The 25,821-nt window shown below is 49.0% G+C and overlaps 1 protein-coding gene and 1 long non-coding RNA gene across 3 annotated transcripts in view; one reads left to right on the top strand and one right to left on the bottom strand.

Annotated features, from left to right (window-relative positions):
• Positions 1-9,666, top strand: part of LOC132423081 (teneurin-2) — a 713,011-nt gene extending 703,345 nt beyond the window's left edge. Inside the window, exons 26-27 of the mRNA XM_060008418.1 lie at positions 6,809-6,939; positions 8,573-9,666. Of these exons, the coding sequence (XP_059864401.1) occupies positions 6,809-6,939; positions 8,573-9,334 (893 nt within the window). The 3' untranslated portion in view covers positions 9,335-9,666. The remainder of the gene's footprint in view (positions 1-6,808; positions 6,940-8,572) is intronic.
• The window catches only part of LOC132423082 (uncharacterized), a 64,926-nt gene extending 40,084 nt beyond the window's left edge, over positions 1-24,842 (bottom strand). For both annotated transcript variants that reach the window (XR_009518920.1, XR_009518921.1), the window contains exons 1-4: positions 24,634-24,842; positions 15,991-16,118; positions 14,944-15,101; positions 14,090-14,217 (exon numbers count right to left, since the gene is read on the bottom strand). This is a non-coding gene — a long non-coding RNA (uncharacterized lncRNA). The remainder of the gene's footprint in view (positions 1-14,089; positions 14,218-14,943; positions 15,102-15,990; positions 16,119-24,633) is intronic.
• Positions 24,843-25,821: the final 979 nt, after the last annotated feature.

The following is a 25,821-nucleotide window of genomic DNA, read 5'->3' as shown; positions in this document are numbered from 1 at the left end:
TGAGCTGGAAGAGAGTGCTGGAAATCATTGCCGTGGAATAGAATAAAGAAAAAAGAATAAAAAGAAATGAGAACAGTCTCAGAGACTTCTGGGACAACATTAAACACACCAACATTCATATTATAGAGGTCCCAGAAGGAGAAGAGAGAGAGAAAGGGCCCAAGAAAATATTTGAAGAGATTATAGCCGAAAACTACCCTAACATGAGAAAGGAAACACTCGTTCAAGTCCAGGAAGTGCAGAGGCCCACACAAGATAAACCCAAGGAGGAACACGCCAAGACACATATTAATCAATGACAAAAATGAAAGACAAAGAAAAATATTAAAAACAAGGGAAAAGCAACAAATAACATACAAGGGAATCCCCATAAGACTATCAGCTGATTTTTCAGCAGAAACTCTGCAGGCCAGAAGGGAGTGGCACGATATATTTAAAGTGATGAAAGGGAAAAACCAACGACCACAAATACTCTACCCAGCAAGGCTCTTGCTCAGATTCGATGGATAAAGTAAAACGTTTACAGACAAGCAAAAGCTAAAAGAATTCAGCACCACCAAATCAGCTTTACAACAAATCCTAAAGGAACTTCTCCAGGCGGAAAAGAAGGCCACAACTAAAAACAAGAAAATTACAAATGGGAAAGCTCACCGGTAAAGACAAACATAAAGTAAAGGTAGGAAATCATCCACATACAAATATGATATCAAAACCAGCAGTCGTGAGAAGAGCAGAGTACAAATACAGGATATTGTAAATGCATTGGAAATTATTAGAAGACCAGCAACTTAAAACAATCTTGTATACATATAGACTTCTATATCAAAACCTCATGGGAACTGCAAACCAAAAATCTACAATAGATACACACACACAAAGCAATCCAAACACAATACTAAAGATAGTTATCAAATCACAAGAGAGAGAACAAAAGAGGAAGGGAAGAAAAAAGCCCTACAAAAGCAAATCCAAAACAATTATCAAAACGGCAATAAAAACATACATATCGAAAATTACCTTAAATGTAAATGGAGTAAATGCTCCACCCAAAAGACATAGACTGGCTCAGTGGATACAAAAACAAGACCTGGATATATGCTGTCTACAAGAGACCCACTTCAGATCTAGAGACACATACAGACTGAAAGTGAGGAGGTAGAAAAGGGTATTCCATGCAAATAGAAATCAAAAGAAAGCTGGAGTATCAATATCAGACAAAATAGACTTTAAAATAAAGACTGTTACGAGAGACAAAGAAGGACACTACATAATGATCAAGGGATCAATCCAAGAAGAAGATATAACAATTGTAAATATATATGCACCCAGCATAGGAGCACCTCAAAATATAAGGCAAATACTAACAGCCATAAAAGGAGAATCAACAGTAACACAATAATAGTGGGTGACTTCAACACCCCACTTCCATCAATGGACAGATCATCCAGACAGAAAATCAATAAGGAAACACAGGCCTTAAATGACACATTAGACCAGACGGACTTGATATTTATAGAACCTTCCATCTGAAAGCAGCAGAATACACATTCTTCTCAGGTACACACAGAACATTCTCCAGGATAGATCACATCTTGGGCCACAAAGCAAGCCTCAATAAATTTAAGAAAATTGAAATCATATCAAACATCTTTTCCAGCCACAATGGCAAACATCCTAAAGATGCTACCAGAAAACTAGTAGAGCTCATCAATGAATTTGGTAAATTTGCAGAATACAAAATTAACACACAGAAATCTGTTGCATTCCTATACATTAACAATGAAAGATCAGAAAGAGAAATTAAGGAAACAATCCCATTTACCATCACTTCAAAAGGAATAAAATACCTAGGAATAAATCTACCTAAAGAGGCAAAAGACCTGTACTCTGAAAACTATAAGATGTTGATGAAAGAAATCAAAGATGGCACAAACAGATGGAAAGATACACCATGTTCTTGGATTGGAAGAATGAATATTGTGAAAATGACTATACTACTCAAGGCAATCTACATATTCAGTGCAATTCCTATCAAATTACCAATGGCATTTTTAGAGAACAAGAACAAAAATTTTTAAATTTGTATGGAAACACAAAAGACCCCCAAATAGCCAAAGCAGTTCTGAGAAAGAAAAACGGAGCTGGAGGAATCATACTCCCTGACCTCAAACTATACTACAAAGCTACAATAATCAGAACAGTATGGTACTGGCACAAAAACAGAACTATAAATCAATGGAGCAGGATAGAAAGCCCAAATATAAACCCACGCACCTATGGTCAATCTCCAACAAAGGAGGCAAGAATAAACAATGGAGAAAAGACAGTCTCTTCAATAAGTGGTGCTGGGAAAACTGGACAGCTACATGTAAAAGAATAAAATTAGAACATTCTCTAACACCATACACAAAAATAAACTTTAAATGGTTCAAAGATCTAAATGTAAGGCCAGATACTATAAAAATCTTAGAGGAAAACATAGGCAGAACACTCTGAAATAAATCACAGCAAGATCTTTTTGGATCCACCTCCTAGAGGAATGAAAATAAAAACAAAAATAAAAGGGACCTAATTAAACTTAAAAAGCTTTTGCACAGCAAAGGAAACCATAAACAGAATGAAAAGACGACCTACAGAATGGGAGAAATTATTTACAAACGTAGTGACCAACAAGGGATTAATCTCCAAAATATACAAACAGCTCATGCAGCTCTATATCAAAGAAACAAACAACCCAATCAAAAACTGGGCAGAAGATCTAAATAGACATTTCTCCAAAGAAGACATACAGTGTGGTCAAAAAGCACATGGAAAGATGCTCAAGATCACTAATTATTAGAGAAATGCAAATCAAAACTACAATGAGGTAATCACCTCACACAGGTCAGAACGGCCATCATCGAAAAGCCTACAAACAATAAATGCTGGAGAAGGTGTGGAAAAAAGGGAACCCTCCTACACTGTTGGTGGGAATGTAAATTGGCACGACCACGAGGAGAACAGTATGGAGGTTCTTTAAAAAACTAAAAATAGAACTACCATATGCCCAGCAATCCCACTCCTGGGCATATACCCTGAGAAAACCATAATTTGAAAAGAGACACACACCCCAATGTTCATTGCAGCACTGTTTACAATAGCCAAGACATGGAAGTAACCTAAATGCCCATCAACAAAGGAATGGATAAAGAAGATGTGGTACATATATACAATGGAATATTACTCGGCCATTAAAAAGAATGAAGTAACGCCATTTGCAGCAACATGGATGGACCTAGAGATTATCATACTAAGTGAAGTAAGTCAGACAGAGAAAGACAAATATCATATGATATCACTTATATGTGGAATCTAAAAAAAATGATACAAATGAACTTATTTGCAAAACAGAAACAGACCCACAGACTTCGAAAGCAGACTTGTGGTTGCCAGGGGGAAATGTGGTGGGGAGGGATAAATTAGGAGTTTGGGATTAACATATACATACTACTATATATAAAATAATCAACAGGGACCTACTATATAGCACAGGGAACTCTACTCAATATTCTGGAATAACCTATATGGGAAAAGAATCTGAAAAAGAATGGATATATGTACATGCGTAACTGAATCAGTTAGCTGTACACCGGAAACTAACACATTGTAAATCAACTATACTCCAACATAAAATAAAAATTAAATAAAGAATATATATGTATGTATGTGTATAACTGAATCACTTTGCTGTACACCTGAAACGAATGCAACATTGTAAATCAGCTACACTTCATTTTTTAAAATGCTATCCTAAAATAACAATAATAAAATCCTGACAGTGAATGAAGAAACATCAAGATAAATTTGTCCATGAATATTCATAATAGCATTATCCAAAATAGTAAAAAATAAAGGTGTAAACAACTCAGATAACCATTAACTGATGAATGAATAAACAACATGGGGTATATCCAAATAACAGAATGTTATTCAGCCATAAAAAGGAATGAAGTGCTGACATAGGCTACAACATGGATGAACCTTGAAAACATTGTGCTAAATGAAAGAAGCCAGACACGAAAGGCCACACATTATATGATTTCGAAATATCCAGAATAGGCAACTCCATTGAGACAGAAAGCAGTGTTGGTTTTCAGGGACTGAGGGTAAAGGAGAATGCAGAATGACTGCTAACAGGTATGCGGTTTCTTTGGGGGTGATGAAAGTGTTCTGGAATTCAACAGAAATGAAGGTTGTACAATATTGTGAATGTACTAGAAGCCACTGCATTGTGTACTTTAAAATGTTTAACATGATGAATTTTATGTTACGTGAAACTTACCTCAATTTTTTTTAAAAAGTAAAGGACTTACTGATGGTTTAGACATAGAGAGTGAGAAAAAGGAAGAGGTCAAGGATGGTAGCTGGAAGGATGGAGTTGCTGTAACCTGGGATGGAAAAGACTATGGCAACAGGTGCGGGGGAGGAAGATGAGTTCAGTTTTGGATAGAAGTCTGAAGTGTAATTACATACACTAGTTTGGAATTGAGGGAGAGGTCCTGGATGGAGACATACATTTTGGAGTCAGCATCTGCATGCAAATGGTATTGAGGGCTCTGAGGGTGCATAAGATCACCGTGTTTGGAAGAGTAGATAGAATGCAAAAGAAGTTCACAGACTGAGTCTAGGACATCCTGATATTCAGAGTAGGGAGATGAGGAGGAACCAATGAGGGACAAGTGGTGGCCACAAAGGTGAGAGGGGGACAAGGGAGTGTGCTGTCGAGAAAGCCAAGACAAAGAGAGACACAGGAGTGTTCAAGTTGTCAGATAAATTCTGATAGGTCAAACAAGATGAGGACCACAGTCAGCATTGGACTTAGCAACACAGAGGTCATTTGTGACCTTGACGAGAGTTGTTTTAATGAGTATCTGGGAGCAAAGCCTGATTCAGAGGAGATGAATGGGAGTCAGTGAGTCTAGAAAATTATTTTGAGTTTGAGAAGTTCTTGTAAAGGGGGTGAGACACGGGTGGTGGCTAAAGGGAGAAGGACGGACAAGAGAGGGATTTTTTTTAAGGTGGATTTTTAGTGGCATGTTTGTACGCTGATGGGGTTGATCCATTGGAAGAGGGAGTAAATTGATGGAGAGAGAGTTGCTGGAGCGCTGCCCCTGAGTGGGCGAACATGAACGTGAGCTGGTGCACAAGTGGAGGGTTGATTCCAACAGCTCATCTAGAGTAACAGGAGGAAGGCGGGAATATGGGTGCAGATGCTGGTAGGCTGATAGATAGGATGAGGGTTTAGGGACATTCCCCTCTGGCCTCATCGGTTTTCTTAGACTAGAAATTAAGGTCATCTGCTAGAGCGCAGAAGGGAAAGCAGGTGTGGGAGGTTTTAGGCGAGATGAGAAGAGGTTAAATCATCCAGGAGAATGGGAGGAGGACTAAATGGCGGAAGGGGATGTAGTCAGATTGCCAGGGAGCAGGAAGGCACAATTGGGGTTCATTGACAGGAATTTAAAGGAACGCCAGTCAGTGTGGTTACATTCCTTTCTGCTGCCACGTTCAGCTGCACAGGGATAAACATGGAATAGGCAGAGCCTTCCATGATTTAACCAAAATTGTGATTCCACCAAGCAGGTGTGATGAAGGGGCAAGGAGCTGAGATAATACACAAGGGAATAATTCTAATGATTGCCCATGGAATGTGTGCTAGGTGAGAAGAGAAGAGAGACCAAGAAGCTGAGGGAGGGAAAAGAAGTTTAGGGTAGGTTGAAGGTCCTAAGGAGAGGAGAGGCTCGGGGAGTATGGGTGTCAGGTTACAAAAAGGAGTAAACTAGAGAGTCCAGGTGGTGATCAGAGGGTGATGTACATGAAATTGAGGTAATGGGGGGATCAGAATTATTGATGATAACAAGGTCCAGAGGATGAGGAGAGTTAGTAGGGGGAGGATCACCAAAAAAATAAGAGGCCAGGCTCCTGGAAGGATCGACTGCTCGTCTAATGAAATTACTAAGAAGGAATTCAGGAACAGAGATGGAGAGAGCGACAGTGGAGCAGACTCAGTCTTGAGCCCTAGCAAGGAAGGGCAGTCGTCCTCTGAGCACGCAGAGCTCTCTCTTGACCTCTCTCTGAAGCGTAGACACCTGAGGAAAGGGTCTCAGGAGCCAGATGACTGTCTGCGTTCCATACACTCAGGGAATCCCCTTTCTATAATAAGCCAGCCTCAGTGCAGCAGCAACCCGCCCCCCACCGAGGTCCTGCACAGTGTTAATCATCACGTCTGCATGTAGCCAGTCGTTGTGTCTCTAGCCTCTAAGCACATTGACTGGCCCGTAATCGATGCTCCCTTAAATACTTGCCAAATGAAGGTGTCCATATTTATTGAGCAACCCACGTGCCAGGCACTATGATAAGCCCTTGACATGGATTTTTCCCGTCAATCCTCACGACAGCCCAATGCGATTAGTACAGTTATCATCCCAATTCATATCTGAGGAACCTGAAGCTGAGAGAAGGTCAGGAACTTGCCCAAGGTCACACAGCAAGGGCATCGAAAGTAGATCTAGCTTACTCCAGCACCGTCCTAAATCACCACATGGGGAGGGCTGAGTGGGGGTCAACTGACCAAGTTTGGAAGGGCATCTACTTCCGAGAACCCAGGTAAGCAGCTCTGGGTCCGGGCCAGGAGACCTTCACAGGCTCTTGCCTCCCTCTCCTGCTGGACTCCATACACAACCCCCCATTTTATTTTGTTCTGTCTCCAAGATCCTCTCTGGCTTTCCATCCATCATGATTTCAGAAATCTTTATTTTCGTTTCCACCGTAGATGTGAAAAGCTGGCTGGTGATGTTTGGATTTCAGCTTAGCAACATAATTCCCGGCTTCCCAAGGGCCAAAATGTATTTCGTGCCTCCGCCCTATGAGTTGTCAGAGAGTCAAGCAAGTGAGAACGGACAGGTAAGTGGAGGTCCCTGCCAAGAATCCGATGACCGTCATCATTCCCTTTGGCAAACAGAACCATGTTGGAGCCAAGGGCATGTCAGTAGCGGAGGAAAACATCGGAGCTGGGTATAAAAGGGGCGTGAAACGTGGTGACTTCGCAGGACAACGAATGTCAGTACTGTTACTTCTCTGGCGCAGCACGTATTTCTTTCCAACCTCAATTATTACCTTAATTGTGGTATCATTATCTGTTCCGTGTGTACCCTTGAGTCACTCCTTGATTAACCACAGCATTGAGAAATCTAGCAGCAACCTACCATCTGTGCTGCCTGTAAGATCATAACCCTTTTGGCTTTTATGGGACGTAATAAAACGGTGGTTTGCAGTTTCTGTCCCATTAAAGAACATTTTTATGCCTTACATAAAACCTCAGCGTTTTATGGCCCAAATGTATACAGATTGAGTTTTCTGAACATAATCTGTGCTTGGGTTTCTTGGTGATGACCGAGACGGTGGTTTCAATTTGGGTGCCGCTGAGACCTCGGCCACACCTGGACAGGGGATATCTGTGTTCAGATATCCCCAGCTACAGAACCTGTGCTCGGCACAATAAAAGTCTGAAAGGTCTCACCTGCTCTGAATAATCGTCCAGACTGTGTCACTAGAGAGAGACCAGAGGAGCTGCTGGGTAATTGAGAACAGCATTCTCACAGTTCTGCCCGTGGGGACCACTCGGGGGATGAATAGCCATCATTTCGCTCATTTATCTAAGTGCTGTTACCTCCCAAGCACAGCCTCTTCCATTATCCCAGCCTGTCCCCCAACCACCAATTGAGGTGAGCTGTAATTTGTGAGTAGAGAACTCAAGGCCAAGGAGATAATGGGGATTTCATCCCTCTGCAGAAGCAGGGCTAGGATCCAAAGCAAATGACTCAGAAAGCCCACGGACGGTCCCTCTGGCCCACGAAGCCAGCATCTGTTATTCCGGTGCTTCTCAAGCATTCATACGCACGCACACCAGCTAGAGTGTCTTGTTAAGCTGCAGCTTCTCACTCGGTGGGTCAGGAGGGAGGCCTGAGATCCCGCTTTTCTAACAGGGCGAGTCCTGGAGATGTCTCAGCTGCTAGCCATACTTTGAGTAGCCAGGTGCTAACCCAAGGAAGTTAATGAATAACCAGGGCACTGACCTCAAAGAGAGGTAGGTCGCAGCAGCGGGGTTCACAGCCGCTCAGACAAACACCCTGCCCTTCAGGTCAGGATATTCCTGGGTCTGAAGTGTGTACGGCAGCTGCCGGATCATCAGCGGGCAGAGTGACTCTCTCTTCCGCAGTGATGGAGAGCCATGGTAAGTGGGTAGGCCTGGGTGCAGATACCAGCAATGCGGCACTCCTCCGTACCTCCATTTTTTAGTTAATGGCACAGTTACAAGGTGGAGAGGCCATAGCATCAGAGCACTGGAAACCTGCCAGTCTGTCCTAGTTCCAAAAGGTAGGACTATCTTAGCTCCTATCACAACAGACGCAAGACATATTCTTGCAGGAGAGTCCCAGCCTTCCTCTTTCTGACCCTTTGTCGCTGTGTTGCCCAGCCCGTACACATAGCGGCCCAGCCCGCCTTCTCAGCTTTCTGTGTTTTCTTATGCCCACAGCTCATTACAGGTGTCCAGCAGACGACTGAGAGGCACAACCAGGCCTTCATGGCCCTCGAAGGGCAGGTCATCTCTAAGAAGCTTCACGCCAGCATCCGAGAGAAAGCAGGCCACTGGTTCGCCACCACCACGCCCATCATCGGCAAAGGCATCATGTTCGCCATCAAAGAGGGGCGGGTGACCACCGGCACGTCCAGCATCGCCAGCGAGGACAGCCGCAAGGTGGCGTCCGTGCTGAACAACGCCTACTACCTGGACAAGATGCACTACAGCATCGAGGGCAAGGACACCCACTACTTTGTGAAGATCGGCTCGGCCGACGGCGACCTGGTCACCCTGGGCACCACCATCGGCCGCAAGGTGCTGGAGAGTGGGGTGAACGTGACCGTGTCGCAGCCCACGCTGCTGGTCAACGGCAGGACTCGAAGGTTCACCAACATCGAGTTCCAGTACTCCACGCTGCTGCTCAGCATCCGCTACGGCCTCACCCCCGACACCCTGGACGAAGAGAAGGCCCGCATCCTGGACCAGGCCAGGCAGAGGGCCCTGGGCACCGCCTGGGCCAAGGAACAGCAGAAAGCCAGGGACGGCCGAGAGGGCAGCCGCCTGTGGACTGAGGGCGAGAAGCAGCAGCTTCTGAGCACGGGGCGTGTGCAGGGTTACGAAGGCTATTACGTGCTTCCCGTCGAGCAATACCCCGAGCTGGCAGACAGTAGCAGCAACATCCAGTTTTTAAGACAGAATGAGATGGGAAAGAGGTAACAAAATCATGTGCTGCCATTCCTCGTCTGGATGGCTCAGCGGGAGTCACTGTTCTCTCCTCTCCTAAGGAGATGAAGACCTAACAGGGGCACTGAGGCCGGGCTGCTTTAGGACACCAAGTGGCAAGAAAGCTCACATTTTTTGAGTTCAAATGCTACTGTCCACGCGAGAAGTCCCACCTCCCGAAGTAGACTAAAGCCCGGCTGCAAATTCCTGAGGAAAAACAAAACAGACGAATGAACGATCACACAACCATGTTCCGAGTTCCCCTAAAATATGACCCACTTGTTCTGGGTCTACACAGCAAAGAGATGGAAAGAGACGCAAAATGTCCAAAAGGAAGAACAGACACACGCACAACATGAAGAAGAAAAAAAAAAAACCCACACACATACACACAAACAAACACACCGACCGCAAAACAGAGACGTGAAGACGAGAAGGCCTCATCTTCTAATACCTCACTCATTCACACGTGAGCGACACACAGACGTCCGTGAGGACCAGCATTCCAGGACCAGTTGAAGACAACAATTCAGACTGCTGTTTGGACAGATACTACAGACGTTTTCCTTTTCACAAATACAGGTGCATTTAAACCACGACTTTGGGGGTGATTTGTGTGTAGCGACTGGGGGGGGGGGATAAAAGTGAAAGAGTGAGCACTGGAAATACTTTTTAAAGAAAAAAAATATATAAGAACACAAGAAAAGAAAGGAAATGGATATCAAAGCGAAATAATACCGTTCAGCACTTAACTCTCAGGTCCCGATCTAGTCTGGCCTGAGCTAATTTATTTGAGCGCAGAGTGTAAAATTCAATTCCAAGGGTGGCTATAATCACTACAGATAAATTTCATATTCTTTTGTCTTTGAAGATTCCATTGTGGACAGTAATACACAGTTACAGGGTGTAGTCTGTTTAGATTCTGTAGTTCGTGGGTATCAGTGGCAGTAGAGGTGTGGGCATCGTGACACTCTTTTGCTAACGGGCACCACTTCAGATCACCCTGTACATACCTAAGCCTCAAGGCACAATCACTGTTTGAGATTTAAAATTATTAGTGTGTTTGTTTGGTCCAGAAACTGAGACAATCACATGACAGTCACCACGAGGAGAGAAAATAAAAAATTTTAAAAACCCACAAAAAGAAGAAAAAAAAGTTAAAAAAAAAAAACAAAAAAAATGTCTAATAAGAACTTTGGTACAGGAACTTTTTTGTAATATACATGTATGACTTGTTCATCGAGTTTTTATATTAATTTTAATTTGCTGCTAAGCAAAGACTAGGGACAGCAAAGATAATTTATGGCAAAGTGTTTAAATTGTTTATACATAAATAAAGTCTCTAAAACTCCTGTGGACACTGGTCTTCTGTGCAAATGCTTTGAGGTGAGGGCCAGGTCAAAGTTTCTGGAGGAAAGGGGAGCTTCTCAAGATGCTGAGGCAGAGACGGAATTGTGAACTTACGGAGGAGCTGCTGTCACAGGCACCCCCTGCTCCCCAAGCTGCTCTAAACTCTAGAGTGACCTCTCCCTACATCTGCAGCCCCCGCCCTTCACGGAGCAGAGACGGGAAGGAGAGTGTGGGCCTGGGGCTGGTGGGTGGCGAGGCCCGGATGGGTCCCTCCAGCATTCCCGGGACAGTCAGGCTTCTCCCTGATGCCATGTTCTAGTTCCAGAAGGTGCTGCCAGAAAACTGAAGGCAAACACTCTCCCCACATGAGAGGACGTGCCTGTAGTTTGTGTGGCTCTATGTGTGCGTTCATATGTGTGTGTGTGTGTACTTTCTTCCAGACTGGATCACTTTACCCCAAAACTTGCACACTTGGGGCAGCCAAAGAAGGAAGAGCAGTTATGATCTGGATGAATTCTCCCCCACCAATCCTACAGTTAGAAGAGCAATAGTATCGTTAATAGCTCGTATTTATTGATGTGTACCGCATGCCAAGGACAGTGCTACGTGCTCTACACACAATACTTTCATTTAATCCTCATCTTTCATCCATTCAACATTATTTTGAGAGCTTGCCATGTGCCAAGCCTTGTGCTAAGTTCTGGGGATAAAAGAGGTCAGTAGACATACATAGGGGCCCTTGCCTCATGAAACTTACAGTCAGGGATGCAGACAGACAATAGGCAAATAGTTACCCTAAGAAGTGAAAACGACAGGGATGTTCAGTGCCAAGGAGGAGAGATTTACAAAGCTGTGGATGCACATAACTGGGGAGGTGACCTAGACTGAGAACGTAAAGGAAGTCACAGAAGTTTGAAAGTTAAGGAGGAATTAACCAAATGGAAGGAAGCAAATGCATCCCAGACCCAGGGAGCAGCATATGCAAAGGGACTATAGTGGTCCCATAGTAAGGCCAGAAAACAGAAGAGGTTGGCAAGGTTCAAAAGACCCACCGATTAAAGACTGATTTTTTTTTTCATTAAAAACAAGAGGGAGGGCTTCGCTGGTGTTGCAGTGGTTAAGAATCCACCTGCCAATGCAGGGAACACGGGTTCGATCCCTGGTCCGGGAAGATCCCACATGCCACGGAGCAACTAAGCCCGTGCGCCACAACTACTTAGCCTGCACTCTAGAGCCCGCGAGCCACTACTACCGAGCCCACGTGCCACAACTACTGAAGCCCAAGCGCCTAGAGCCCATGCTCCGCAACAAGAGAAGCCACCGCAATGAGAAGCCCGCGCACCGCAACGAAGAGTAGCCCCCGCTCGCCGCACCTAGAGAAAGCCCGCATGCAGCAACGAAGAGCCAACACACCAAAAAATAAATTAATTTAAAAAAAAAAAAAGAGGGATTTTGTTTTAATTTCATCAACAAGTGCTCCTGATGCAGCGGGAACAGGCAGGGGAGCTGATGTGATCATCTGTGTGAGGTGACAAGGCTAGTGGCCATCGAGGAGGAAATAGAAGTAAATTGAGTGGATAGATTGCAAAGACAAGCTCCTAGTATCATTCGCTTTGCAAGTGGAGAAACTGAGGCCACTTATCACCGAGCTGGGAGGTGGTAGAATGATTCCAGCCCAGCTGCGGCTGATTTCCAAGCCTCCCCAGCAAGTCTGGGTGGCATGTCACCCCGAGCCCTTCAAGGGCTCTGAATCGCCACTGCCTTCCCATCCTCTAACCCGGCCAGGGGCGGCTCCCCCAGGTGGAAGGAGAGGGAGAGAGAGACCAGGCTAGCCTGCTTTACACTCATTATCAGACCCCATGGGCCCTGTTGTCAGCAGAGCAAGCTGTGAGTGAGTTAAGCAAAGAGGAGAACAAAAATACTCCAGAGAACTTCCTTCTCAGAAGCACGTGTGAACACCCTTGTTTCCCTGTTTCCCTTCGGGAGGACAGGAAAGAGGACACAGGTCCTCCTGTGTGCTTTAGCCCAGCTGCCTTGTTTAATTCAACTGGCGTCAGGACCTCTTGGATATGCGCCCACAGAACAGCCTCTAGCTGGTCATGAGGCCTACTTGAATCCTGGTTTGGTGGGAGCCACACGGGGACTAACCACAGTGTTGGCTCCCAGGATAGATGCAGCCAGGGGGGCTACCAAGACAGGGAGGGGATCGCAGGCAAGAAGGCAGTCAGAGAGGGGGGGGGACTTCCCTCGTGGTGCAGTGGTTAAGAATCCGCCTGCCAATGCAGGGGACACGGGTTCGAGCCCTGGTCCGGGACGATCCCACGTGCCGCGGAGCAACTAAGCCCCTGTGCCACAACTACTGAGCCTGCGCTCTAGAGCCCACGAGCCACAAGTACTGAAGCCAGCGCGCCTAGAGCCCATGCTCTGCAACAAGAGAAGCCACAGCGATGAGAGGCCCACGCACTGCGACTAGAGAAAGCCCAACGCAGCAATGAAGACCCAACGCAGCCATAAATAAATAAAAATTTAAAGCCTTGTGCTTCAAAGGATGGCAAGAAAGTGAAAAGACAACCCATATAATGGGAGGAAAAAAAAGGCGGCAATGGGGAGCTCGCTCAGCCCAGAGCTTTTCTGCCTCCGCCAGCCTCTCGGCTGCCAGGTAGACACAAAGGCGTGGGCACACCGTGTGGCACACAGGCAATCACATGTCACCAGAGTTTCCCTTGAACGTGAAACTCTCCTCTTTTATGCCAACCATCATTGAATTATCCATGAGTGTTCTGTTACACCCAGGCCAGCGCAGCCCCTCACAACACACACACACACACACACACACACACACACACACACAAACTCATAATATGGGAGAAGGAAACGGTCTTGGGTAAAAAAAAATCCTCTCCTGCCTTTCCTCAGGCCAGCCCTAAAATGACCAGGATGAAATGTTTGGCCTCTTCCTGAAGTATTTGCACAATAATAGACAATTCTGGAAAGGCCTTTCAGGGAATAAGATTACGTGCTCTGAAGTCAGCCCGACAGGAACAAATCCTAACTTGACCACTCACGAAACACAGGGCTTGGGAAGGTTACATGTATTAATTAGGGTAAATAGCACTAGCTGCTTTAAGAAATAAGCCCAACAGGGCTTCCCTGGTGGCACAGTGGTTGAGAGTCCGCCTGCCGATGCAGGGGACACGGGTTAGTGCCCCAGTCCGGGAAGATCCCATGTGCCGCGGAGCGGCTGGGCCCGTGAGCCGTGGCCGCTGAGCCTGCGTGTCCGGAGCCTGTGCTCCGCAACGGGAGAGGCCACAACAGTGAGAGGCCTGCGTGCCGCAAGAAAAAAAAAAAAGAAAGAAAGAAGCCCAACATAAATTAACACAGAAAAAGCTGAGTCCTTACTCATGCCGTAGTTCATCGTGGTCAGTGAAGGGAACGGCTCTGCTCCAGCTGGGGGCCCCAGGCTCCTCACATCTTGTGGCTCCGCCTTCTTCTAGGTCCTCAGGATCTTTGAAGTCCTCTGCGTTCAACTGGTTGATGGAGAAGCAAGAGCACATGTGTAACTATTTTATTTTTAATGAGCCACACCTGGAAATATACTCCTCCCCTCCACTCACATTCCATGGGGAGTTCCATGGACCCACCTACTGCAAAAGAGACTAGAAAATGTCATCTATGAATCCAGGAAGAGGAGGGGACTAGGTGTTGGGGAGTCCCAGCAGTCCCTGCCACATAACTCAGCATCTATGAGCCTCCCTTTCGTCACCCATAAATGAGGGCTGATAAGAATGGGGCTGCTTTGATGATTAAATGAGGTTGCATATTTCACCGACACCTGGTAAGTCCCCAGTAAATGTTAGCGTTTATTATTTTTAAATCTTTGCTCCAGGGCTTCCCTGGTGGCACAGTGGTTGAGAGTCCGCCTGCCGATGCAGGGGACACAGGTTCGTGCCCCGGTCCGGGAAGATCCCACATGCCGTGGAGCGGCTGGGCCCGTGAGCCATGGCCGCTAAGCCTGCGCGTCCGGAGACTGTGCTCCGTAGTGGGAGAGACCAGAGCAGTGAGAGGCCCGCACCGCAAAAAAAAAAAAAAAAAAAAAAAAAAAAAAAAAATCTTTGCTCCAAGCACGGATTTTCTAAAAGCGGAACTTGAGGCATGACCCATTCATCATGGGAGAGGATGGAGAAAACTTTCCCTCAAATCCTACTCCACCCTGCCCCCTCCCCCTCCCAGGCCCAGGGCACAGGAACTGGTACCTCAGTGGGAGAGGGCTGCTCACAGCCTCCAGGGCTTTTCAGAAAGTGTCGGAGATCTCAGCAACGGGAAGTCTGGCTGTCTAAGAAGGCCATCCATTCAGTCATTCGTCAGCATTCCCAGTCACCGAACACACTGCTGTCCCGGGCGCCATCAGAGGCTGGGAATACAAAGAGAAATAAAACCTGGTCCAACGTGGCAGCGTCTAAGGTGTGAGGACCAACTCACAAGGCAAAATCTGCAGGACACGGCGAGCTTAATGCTGGCACAGGAATGATGCCCAAACATGTGAAGCTAGGGGAGGGGACCACAAGTTCTGTCCACGAGCCTTGGAGCTGGGTACTCACAGGGAAGAGAACGCAGGGAGAGAAGGTGAGAGCACTGCTAGGACTGGGAGATGGGCACCCGCTGCAGGCGTGAGATGAAATACACAAGCCAACGGGAGAGAAGTTCGGAAAGCCTGGAGCAATGGCTACGCACTAGGATCCCCTGGGGAGCTTTACTGAACATGCCCATAACCTCCGGGGCCCGGGACAATTAAATCAGGATCTCGAGGGGGGGGAATGGAGCCGTATGGGTAGGTTTTGAAACTCCCCAGGTGATGTGAATGTACAGCCTGGGCTGAGAAGCACTGATTGGAGCCTAACAGGAGGTACGTGGCCTGAGATGTGGATGTCGGGAGTGAGGCAGGAAGGAAAACCAGGCTAAGAAGCTGGACAACCTCTTGCAGGCCACGAGGAGCCAGCATGGGGCTCTTGTACCTGGGGAGAAATGTGACTAAGAAGTCCTTCAGGGCTTCCCTGGTGGCGCAGTAGTTGACAGTCCGCCTGCCGATGCAAGGGACACAGGTTCGTGCCCCGGTCCGGGAAGATCCCACATGCCGCAGAGCGGCTGGGCCCGTGAGCCATGGCCGCTGAGCCTGTGCATCCGGAGCCTGTGCTCCGCAACGGGAGAGGCCACAGCAGTGAGAGGCCCGCGTACCGCAAAAAAGAAAAAAAAGAAAGAAAGAAGCCCAACATAAATTAACACAGAAAAAGCTGAGTCCTTACTCATGCCGTAGTTCATCGTGGTCAGTGAAGGGAACGGCTCTGCTCCAGCTGGGGGCCCCAGGCTCCTCACATCTTGTGGCTCCGCCTTCTTCTAGGTCCTCAGGATCTTTGAAGTCCTCTGCGTTCAACTGGTTGATGGAGAAGCAAGAGCACATGTGTAACTATTTTATTTTTAATGAGCCACACCTGGAAATATACTCCTCCCCTCCACTCACATTCCATGGGGAGTTCCATGGACCCACCTACTGCAAAAGAGACTAGAAAATGTCATCTATGAATCCAGGAAGAGGAGGAGACTAGGTGTTGGGGAGTCCCAGCAGTCCCTGCCACATAACTCAGCATCTATGAGCCTCCCTTTCGTCACCCATAAATGAGGGCTGATAAGAATGGGGCTGCTTTGATGATTAAATGAGGTTGCATATTTCACCGACACCTGGTAAGTCCCCAGTAAATGTTAGCGTTTATTATTTTTAAATCTTTGCTCCAGGGCTTCCCTGGTGGCGCAGTGGTTGAGAGTCCGCCTGCCGATGCAGGGGACACGGGTTTGTGCCCCGGTCTGGGAAGATCCCACATGCCGCTGGAGCGGCTGGGCCCGTGAGCCATGGCCGCTGAGCCTGCGCGTCCGGAGCCTGTGCTCCACATCAGGAGAGGCCGCAACAGTGAGAGCCCCGCGTACCGCAAAAAAAAAAAGTCCTTCGATTAGAAAAGTGGAGAGAGGAAAGCAGCAGAGAGAACAGAGCCTGGGAGACGCAATAGCCCGCATGGAACTACCCAGATGAGGACGGAGGTACAGGATTAGGTTTAGGAGTGAAGACGAGGTTCTGTAACTCCCTCCGAGTTGGGGACAGTGTCTATACAGGGTAGTGCACTGAGGGAGGGTCCAGCCTCAGAAGCTCTGAGGGCGTCTCAGCAGGGGAAGTACCATACACGCCGGCATTGCCTCTCCCCCCGCCCCCCACCCCGACGCAGGTAAATGGAGCAACGCCTCTGGAGAGGGCCTAAGGAGACGTCTAACCTAGGCTTACCTTCAGGAATCCTCTGATGGGCCCAAGTCGGGACTTGGCAGAAAAGTGCTCATCCACTTTGCTCACAGCCAAGCCCCACCGCCCAAGCTGGCCCTCTGGCTGTGGGGCAGCCCTCGAAAAGCACGTCTGCCCCCGCTGGAGTCCTGCCAGAGACTGACTTCACCTGTTGCCCAAGCCCCTCCTTCCTAAGCCGTGGCTTCCTCCTGCTTCATGGTGGGCTTGCTGTTTGGCCACAAGGTGGCGGCCCTTCCCATGAAATCTTTCTGGAGCCGGGCCTGGGCGCCCCAGGCTGGTTTAGTGAAAATGTTGGGCAGCTCTGAGAGCCTGAGAAGTAAGAGAGCGCCAAGAGAGCCCTGGGCCCAGGGGAGAGTCCTGGGCCCTGAAAAGAGGTCCCTGGAATTGGTTCCTGGAAGCAAGATTGCAAAGAATATTCGCCTTGACTCGAATAACAGCCAGACTGGATTCTGAGCCCAGCTCCATCATGTATTTCCTGGGTAGATGTCCATACAAACCTTCCCCTTCCTGAGCCCCCCTTTTCTCGTGTGTAAAATAGGAGAAAAAAAAAAAAAAACAACTTGCTTTATAGGATTGTTGTAAAAGACTAACAAAAATAACAGGTGCACAGTGCTTGCCAAGTGCCAAATTGGGATTTAAAGTTTTATTTTTTTACTCCGAATACTATAACCCAAAAATGATCCACTATTTTCCTCTAACAGCAGTTTTTTTACCATTTAAATTCCAGCTGCTCCCCTTTCTAGCTAAGCCTGAGTTCTTTACCTAACCTCTGAAGCCTCAGTTTCCTCCCCTGTGAAATGCATATGATGATCCCATCTCACAGGGTTGCTGTAACAAACACCCAGTCTAGGGCCTGGCAAACGGGGATGGCTATTAATCCACCACTAGCTATTATTATTCTCAGCCTGTGAGGATGGAAGGTGAGGCCCCTGTCCCGAGACTGGCTGCACACAGTCCCAGTCCTGGAGCTTGACCTGTCAAATAGCAAAGGTCTCCAGGACCCACTCCATCCGTCCCCCACATACACTACGTAAAGCGATAGGCGTTTGCTCGGCTAGCAGACCCTGGGGCAGGAGGAGAAGAAGAAGCAATGCCTGTACCCCAGTGGCCATCCTGCCAGAGAATGAAATAGGAGGCTCCTGCTGGGGTCCCTCACCTGGGTCCTCATTTATGAGGGTAATGGAGGTAGGATGTGACCACCTGGCACCTGGCCAGCTGCAGAGCCCTCCCCAGGGTTCCAGGGGCCCCCGGCCTGAGCAGGACAGACCGCATCACTCCTTACCTCACCCCACCCACCTTAGTCCTCCATAGGGGCGGCTACTTTCACAAAGCATTCCCCTCCATCCTTTCCCCTTCCCGATTGCTCCTCTGTCCTTTCCAGTGGCTCTCCACCCTTGTCCCCTTCCCCCTCTAAACCCAGCGGCAGCAGCCGTGAAAGTTATCAAACCCTTTCACCCAGATTAATGGATTTTCTTTGAATTTTACACCCAATCAGTGAGACAGTCAGGAACAGATGAGAAACTGAGGCTTAGAGAGAGGAAGTGACCAGAGGAAGGCACACAACGCAACAGACCCTTCCTAGTGGCTGGAAATTCCCCTCCTGTTCTCCATCTCCTACCTCGTTATTTCCAACGCCAGGCCCCTCCCTCGACAACCGCTTATCTTAGTGTTATCTCAGCCGACACAGGTGGATTTTATTCTAAGGCAGGAGGCATTGGCCAGAAAGATCCTGCCCCACTGGCTTTAAGTCAACCAGAGACACATCTATCATGTAGGTGACTGGAGGGGAGAGGAGATGAGAAGAGGGACACAGACTAGCTTTGCCCCCAGGCAGCATCACTGTATTAATCAGGATGCTTGTGATGGTAAGTGACAGAATCCCGACACAAAGCAAAAACTGGGAAGTCCAAAGGCATGACTGACTTCAGACATGGTTGGATCCAAGGGCTCAAAGGATGTCTTTGCTCCACCTCCAGCTCCTCTTCCCTTGGGAAGTGGCTTTATTCCCAGATAGGTTTTCTCTACGTGTGGGAATGATGACTGCTAGCAGCCCTAAACCTACATCCTTGCAGCACCCATGGAAACAGCAGAGAGACCCTCCGTCTAACTCACAGAAGACCTTGAATTGGCCCAAATCCCATCAGAACTTGGGGGCCATACATTTTCAGCAACACAGATGCAGCTAGAGATTATTATACTAAGTGAAGTGAGTCAGAAAGAGAAAGACAAATACCATATGATATCACTTATATGTGGAATCTAAAATATGACACAAATGAACCTATCTATGAAACAGAAACAGAATTACAGACATACAGAATAGACTGGTGGTTACCAAGGAGAAGGTGGGTGGGAGAGGGATAGACTGAGAGTTTGGGATTAGCAGATGCAAACTATTATATATAGGATGGATAAACAACAAGGTCCTACTGTATAACACAGGGAACTATATTCAATATCCTGTGATAAACCATAATGAAAAGAATATGAAAAAGAATGTAAATATGTATAACTAACTTTGCTGTATAGCAGAAATTAACACAACATTGTAAATCAACTACACTTCAGTAAAAAAAAAAAAGAACTTGGGGGCCATAAAGAGAGGGAAACGGTGGTTCCCCCAGGAAAGATAACTGCCTAGACAAAAACATGTTAGCTACTGATATATCCACTGAAATCATGCATCTGTCCATTCTGTCAACAAAGAGTGCCTACACATCTTAGGTCTCGGTTGACTAAGTCAAGTGCTAGGGATACAAGGATGAATAAACACAGCCATCCAGGAGCAGTCTGGTGGGGAATACCAACCAGCAAATCAACAATAGCAATGCAACACGGAAGTGCTGGGGAGAGAACCGTGCAAGGCATGACGGGAACACAGTGGGAGGAGCAGTTAATTCAGCTTTGACGGGGATTTAGAAGGAAGGACACAGACACGTGCACAAGTAGTGCCCTGGGAAGATCTAGATTGAACCTTAATAGCCAAAAAGACATCCAGCCCATCAAGTCTTCCCACCGAGGTTCTTCCCCTGCCCCACCCCCCAGCATGGGCCTTTCCCTTCCTCCAGGAAGGCAGGAAGCCTCTTCCCAACACCAGCCTGGAGAACTTGTCCCTGGGCAGAACTGAGGGGAGGGGGTGGCTGGACATCCCCTGCTCCTTCACTCTGGGTCCTCACTCCCTCCCTCCACACATGGGGAGCAGGACCGCCCCTCAGTGTCAACCCCGTTCTGTCGGCAAAGGTCATGCTGCCCGTTGGACCAGCCTCTGCTCTAATGCAGGGGTTGTCCTTCTGGGCACCATGAATGTGTGGGGTCAGGTGGCTCTGTCGTGGGCTGTGCTGTGCATGGTAGGATGTTTAGCGGCATCCCTGGCCTCTATGCACCAGAGCCCCCTGCCTGCATGTGACAACCCAAAATGTCTCCAGACATGGCCAACTGTCCTCTGGGGGGAAAAGGTGCCCTCAGCTGAGAACAGTTGCTCTAGTGCCTTCTCCCCCATCTCTCCTCCACCCCAGACTCCAGTCTTTGGAAGGGGGAAGCCTCCGTTCCCTGGTTAGGCAGCCTAGTTCCCCCTAAGGAGACATTTATCAGTACTCACCCATGTTCACCCAAGGGATGAAACCCCCTCTCCCGGCCAGGGGTTCCAGAACTAAAGACTGGGTCTCCGCCCTGAGTCTCCTTCCGGGCTCCACCACCCAGGAGATACTACTCAGTAGCCGAGTTCATGTGCCAGGTGTGGAGGAGAGAATTGATTGCTCCCCACACCCGTCCCAGGTCCTCCCTCCGCTCCCCCAGACCCCTCTGAGGAGCTGCCCCTGCTGGGGGGAGGGGCGAGGGGGAGAGGCAGCAGCACTGAGCACTGCAGGTCTGTCTGAGCGAGGTGACCCAAAAGAGAAAGTGACAAGTAGAGAGGAGCCCGGGACCTCTCAAGGGCCTTCCTTCGGGACCTGGGCAGGAGGCTAGGGCCCGAGATGACAGGGTAATGTTTGATTTCCTCCTTCCTACACTGTCCCGGTGCTGGAGGTCATGCAGCCCCCTTGAAAAGGAACTTTTTTTTTTTAATAGATTTTATTGATTTATTTAGTTATGGCTGCGCTGGGTCTTCGTTGCTGCGTGCGGGCTTTCTCTAGTTGCGGCGAGCGGGGGCTACTCTACGTTGCGGTGCGCGGGCTTCTCACTGCGGTGTCTTTTCTTGTTGCAGAGCACAGGCTCTAGGCGCGCAGGCTTCAGTAGTTGTGGCACGTAGGCTCAATAGTTGTGGCTCACGGGCTCTAGAACACAGGCTCAGTAGTTGTGGCACACGGGCTTAGTTGCTCTGCGGCATGTGGGATCTTCCCAGACCAGGGATGGAACCCGTGTCCCCTGCATTGGCAGGCGGATTCTTAACCACTGCGCCACCAGGGAAGCCCAGAAAAGGAACATCTTGATAGTGACTGATGCTGCCCAGTGTTCTCTGGGCAGGGCTGGGCATGCAGCCATGGCATCCATAGCATTTCTAGAGAGAATGTGAGTTGATGTCCATCCGCGCCCTACCTGTAAGGCTTCAAGGGCAGCTCGGAGGAGGGGAGTTCTCAGGAGCGCAAGTCTGTCAGGCTGTTTTCCTTCCTTTTTATTATTGTGGGAACCTCCACTGACTGGATGTGTCTTGACTCTTGCAGCTCTGGGGGTGTGCCGGGCATCCTGATGCCAGTGACATTGGGGCGAGGAAAGAGAGGATGGGCCAGGGAAAGGCATAACTTACTTAGTCCGCCCAGGCGGGTACCACAGACTGTGTTTTTGAGGAATGGGGTGTAAAACACAGGCTCTGCCCCAGGTGCTATGTCCTGCATGTGTGTGTATGTCGAATTGCAATGCACACTGTGTGTTTGCCCGTGTGCAGGGGAGCACACGGTGTATGCCCAGGTGAGTATTGGTTTGTACACTCAAGCACGATTCCCAGGGCAAGCTACATGGAAGAAGGACAAGTATGGCGGTGTTGGCTGTGTGCAAGATACACTGCAAGGGCATGGGAAGGACCACGCAGGTGCAGAGATGCTGGGCATGAATGAAGATATCACGGAGGCGCGTGTGGAGGGGTGACCTGCACCGGGCGGGGAATGCATGGGGTATGACTTGTGGAAATGTGAGAACAACGGAACATGCCGAGCAAGGCTGCGTGTCCAGGAGCAGCCGCACTGATACTGCAGCAAGCGCTGAGGTGAGGTGTTTGTATCCATCCGCACCACACACTCACGCTTCTCTCTGTGCCGAGGGGAGGCGGGAAGTTCCCACAGAGTCACACGCAGCGCGGGATATATACTATGTACATAAAAGTACAGTAGAAAGGTCACTTTATCCTTCCTCCTTTGACCTTGTAGGATGGGACAATTGACAGTCTCTATGCCCGAGAGGCTATACAGTGAAATGGTTTTTAGCACAAACTCTGGAATCAGTGATTTGAGTTGGAACCCTGCTCTACCACGTACTTGCTACAAGCCTTCGACACATCTGAAACCTCCCTAAGACCCAGCTTCCTCCTAAGTGAGATGGGGAAAAATAATGCCCCATGCCTCCTGTGGAGGTCATGAGACTTCACTGAGGTCCAGGGGTAAAGCACTTACCCAGAGATGGCACAGTCCTACATGCTGGCTCCTGTTAACCACAGGGTACGGACGCCAGCACTTAGCACCATCACAAAATGCCCAAGGGACAGAGAACCTGGGCCCTGCCAAAGGCTCTGCTATCGTACCGAGGGCAGAAGCATTGCCGTGGAGGCCCCTTTCCCCCTCACGGCAAGCCCACCCCTGCTGGAAGCCCCTGCATTAACCTGCAGGAGACCTAGCAGAGGGGAAGAACTGACGACCAGCACATAAAGAAATGAGATTCCTCTTCCGAGGCACATCCTGTGGATGGGAAAGCATGGGGGAAACAGAATGGAGACCAAGTCGAAGCCATCGGACACTCCAAGCCGGCTCAGGCCCTCAGAACAGAGGGAAGCAGGATAGCCCTTCCCTACCAACTGCAGGCCTCAGCCCACGGCCTCAGGGCCTCAGCCCCTGGCCCCTCCCTGCTGCTACTGCACTCAGGGATGTACTGGATCCCGCTCCCAAGACGGATACATGTCCTTCCCAGCCCCGTGTTCAGTGACGTCACGCTGGTAGTTTGACATGAGCCATAGAGGGGATGTCTACACCATGGACATTGACAAATTTCCATGAGACTGGGGTGGGGTTGGTGGTGGGATACAAAAAAGAATAAAGATGTCAAAGAGCCATTAAGAGGAGGAGAGAGAGGAGAAACCCAAGGGAGAAAAGCTTTCTCTGTTGACTTCAAAGATACGGGCACTTGGACACCCAAGGTCAAGAACTCAGGCCTGGCACCATTCTAAAATAAATAAACAATTAACTAATAATAATAACTGTGGTGGAAGCAGCAAGAGAACATTTTCTGTGTTCTTCCAAATTGTCAGGGTGTGTTTAACCAGTTCACAATATCACAGTTTAGACCATGATGTGGACCACCCCCTGTAGCAAGTGCAGATCCCTGCCTTTAGCTCCCAGGCATTGGTTCTCCCTGTGCCTGGGAACGCTGCCCGTGGACGCTCCATAAAGCCCCCCTCTGAATGGAGCTGCCCAGGGCAAGGTCACACCGCCTACCCCCGGGGGTGTTGGTGAGGTGGGAAGCCCACATCCAGGGACAGGTCCATAGAGGGCTACAAAGGTCTGGCTGCTCACCTGGGTAAGCGACATCTCTGAAGTGTTGTCCCAGCTCCAGAGCTCCCAGTGGGATTGGCTGAGGTCATTGCTGCTACAGCACTGCAGCCGAAGCCCCCCCTCTGCCCAATCCTGCATCCCTCACTCCCTCCTGGGTGCTGTTCCTGACACACCAAGAAACAACCTGCACTCAAGTCTCCAGCCCAGAATCTTTTCCCCAGGGAACTCAACCTAAGACACCCCCTACCCATCTCCCTGTAAACAGACCACTGCCCAGGAGAACTACTGTCCAGTCCCATGTGGTTCTCTGCAGTGGGGGCATGTGCGTGGCTGTGGAAATGCCTGGGACCTGAAGAGCCAACGCAGGTGATTCCTCGGAAGAGGTGCCTCACCGTGTGTTTTGCTGGGGGATGGGGGAAGTAGGGGGAGAAGCATGATGGAGTGTGCATGTGTATGTTTTTGTGTGTGTGTGTGTGTGTGTGTGTGTGTATACATGTGTGAGCTGCTGTTTGTTTTCCAGGCTGGCATCCCTGTTGAAGGGCACAGCAAGGGGAGGGGAGACAAAAGAAAGCCACCTGCTTGTTGAGTTTAGCAGCACCCAGGACCTCTGCGGCAATAGCCACCTGGCCTGCTGACGACACAGAGACCTAAGCGTGCAGGAACACACGCCCTCTCTACATCCAGGCACAAAGCGCACACTGCCCCAAACACACAGCCCACATTCCAGGTCCTGGTTCTTGGCTGGAGATGGGAAGAACTCAGCCCAGCTCACCTTTAGTGCAAGAGGTGAAGCTGAAGAATCAGGCTCTGGGATCAGCTCCTGGTCACAGGTAAATCCCAGCCTCTGGCACATGTCACTCGCTTCTGCATAAGCCCATTCGTTCATTCCCCCAAAGACTCGCTGCACTTACTCTTTGCCGTCCTGCTGGCTCAGAAGCCCCCTTCATCATGGGAGCCCCAGCTGACTCTTCTCAAGAGGTTGCTGCACAGATGGAGAGCTTCTCCAGCACCCGGACGAAGGGAGTTCCCGGCCTCCCTGCCGACGAGAGGGCTCTGTTGGACAAGCTGCAGGCAGTGGACCTCGTCCATGCTGATGGTTCCAAGCAGAGGCAGAAGTTGCCCCCCCCGCCTTCCCCCATAATTCCGCTTCCCAATCCCGGCACTCACTGGTAGCCCATGGGTGAACCTTGCCCCTGTTGAGGGCCAACCACGTTACTTGTTAACTTGCTGATTGGAAATGAATTCCTCTTCAGCGGCGCTGGAGCTGAGCTAAGGGTGAACACCTGTGGAGGGGAGGGCCTCTGAGTCCTTGCGCCCTTACAGTAACAGTAATTAGATTAATCTAGAACTTTACCAAGCACTCAGACGCGAGATCTCAGGTGCTGGTAGAATCGTCTGTATTCCCAGGGGTGAGGGGTGGTTATGTTACACCAGCTACTCTGCAGCCTGGAATTTAATGTCAGGCAGGCCTGGGTCTGAATTCCCAGAGTTACTTACATTTTGAGGCTGGATGTGGGACGTGCCAGCTCGAGGCCTGGTACAGGGTACATGCTCAATCCACAGCCACTATCGATACTATTATCACTGCGGTCCCCCAGAGAAGCCACTGTTTACGAGGTGAGCCCCCTTGGAGGCTGTGTGTAGGGCAAACCCATCCTGTGCCTACTCTCATGCCATCCTCTGGTCCCTGGGTCCCATGTCAGAGGGCTGGCCAATCTCTGAAGGCCCGTCCCCACTGCCTTAAGAGCTGCCAGATGTGAGGGCTTCCCGGGCTGGACCTTATGTTTGATCACCAGGAAATGAAAACATACGATACCAGGAGACTGAGGCCAGGAAAGGCCCATGAATCCCTGTTAATTTCATGCAGGTACTAGTCTTCAGCCTCCCAGGCAGCTTCAGTTATTGAGTTGGGTCGGGGGTGGACATCAGAGGGGCTGCAGTCCACTGGCAGCCGAGCTCTTAAAGGGACATCCAGGGAGCTGTCCCGGAAGATGAGCCAAAGAGTGTCTCCATCCTTCTTTTTTTTTTTTTGGCGGTACGTGGGCCTCTCACTGCTGTGGTCTCTCCCGCTGCGGAGCACAGGCTCCGGACGCGGCGCA

The sequence above is a fragment of the Delphinus delphis genome, chromosome 3 (assembly GCF_949987515.2).
Source record: "Delphinus delphis chromosome 3, mDelDel1.2, whole genome shotgun sequence".
NCBI lineage: Eukaryota > Metazoa > Chordata > Mammalia > Artiodactyla > Delphinidae > Delphinus > Delphinus delphis.
The sequence above is the reverse complement of the archived record's forward strand: the minus strand, read 5'-3'. Positions and strand labels throughout refer to the sequence as shown.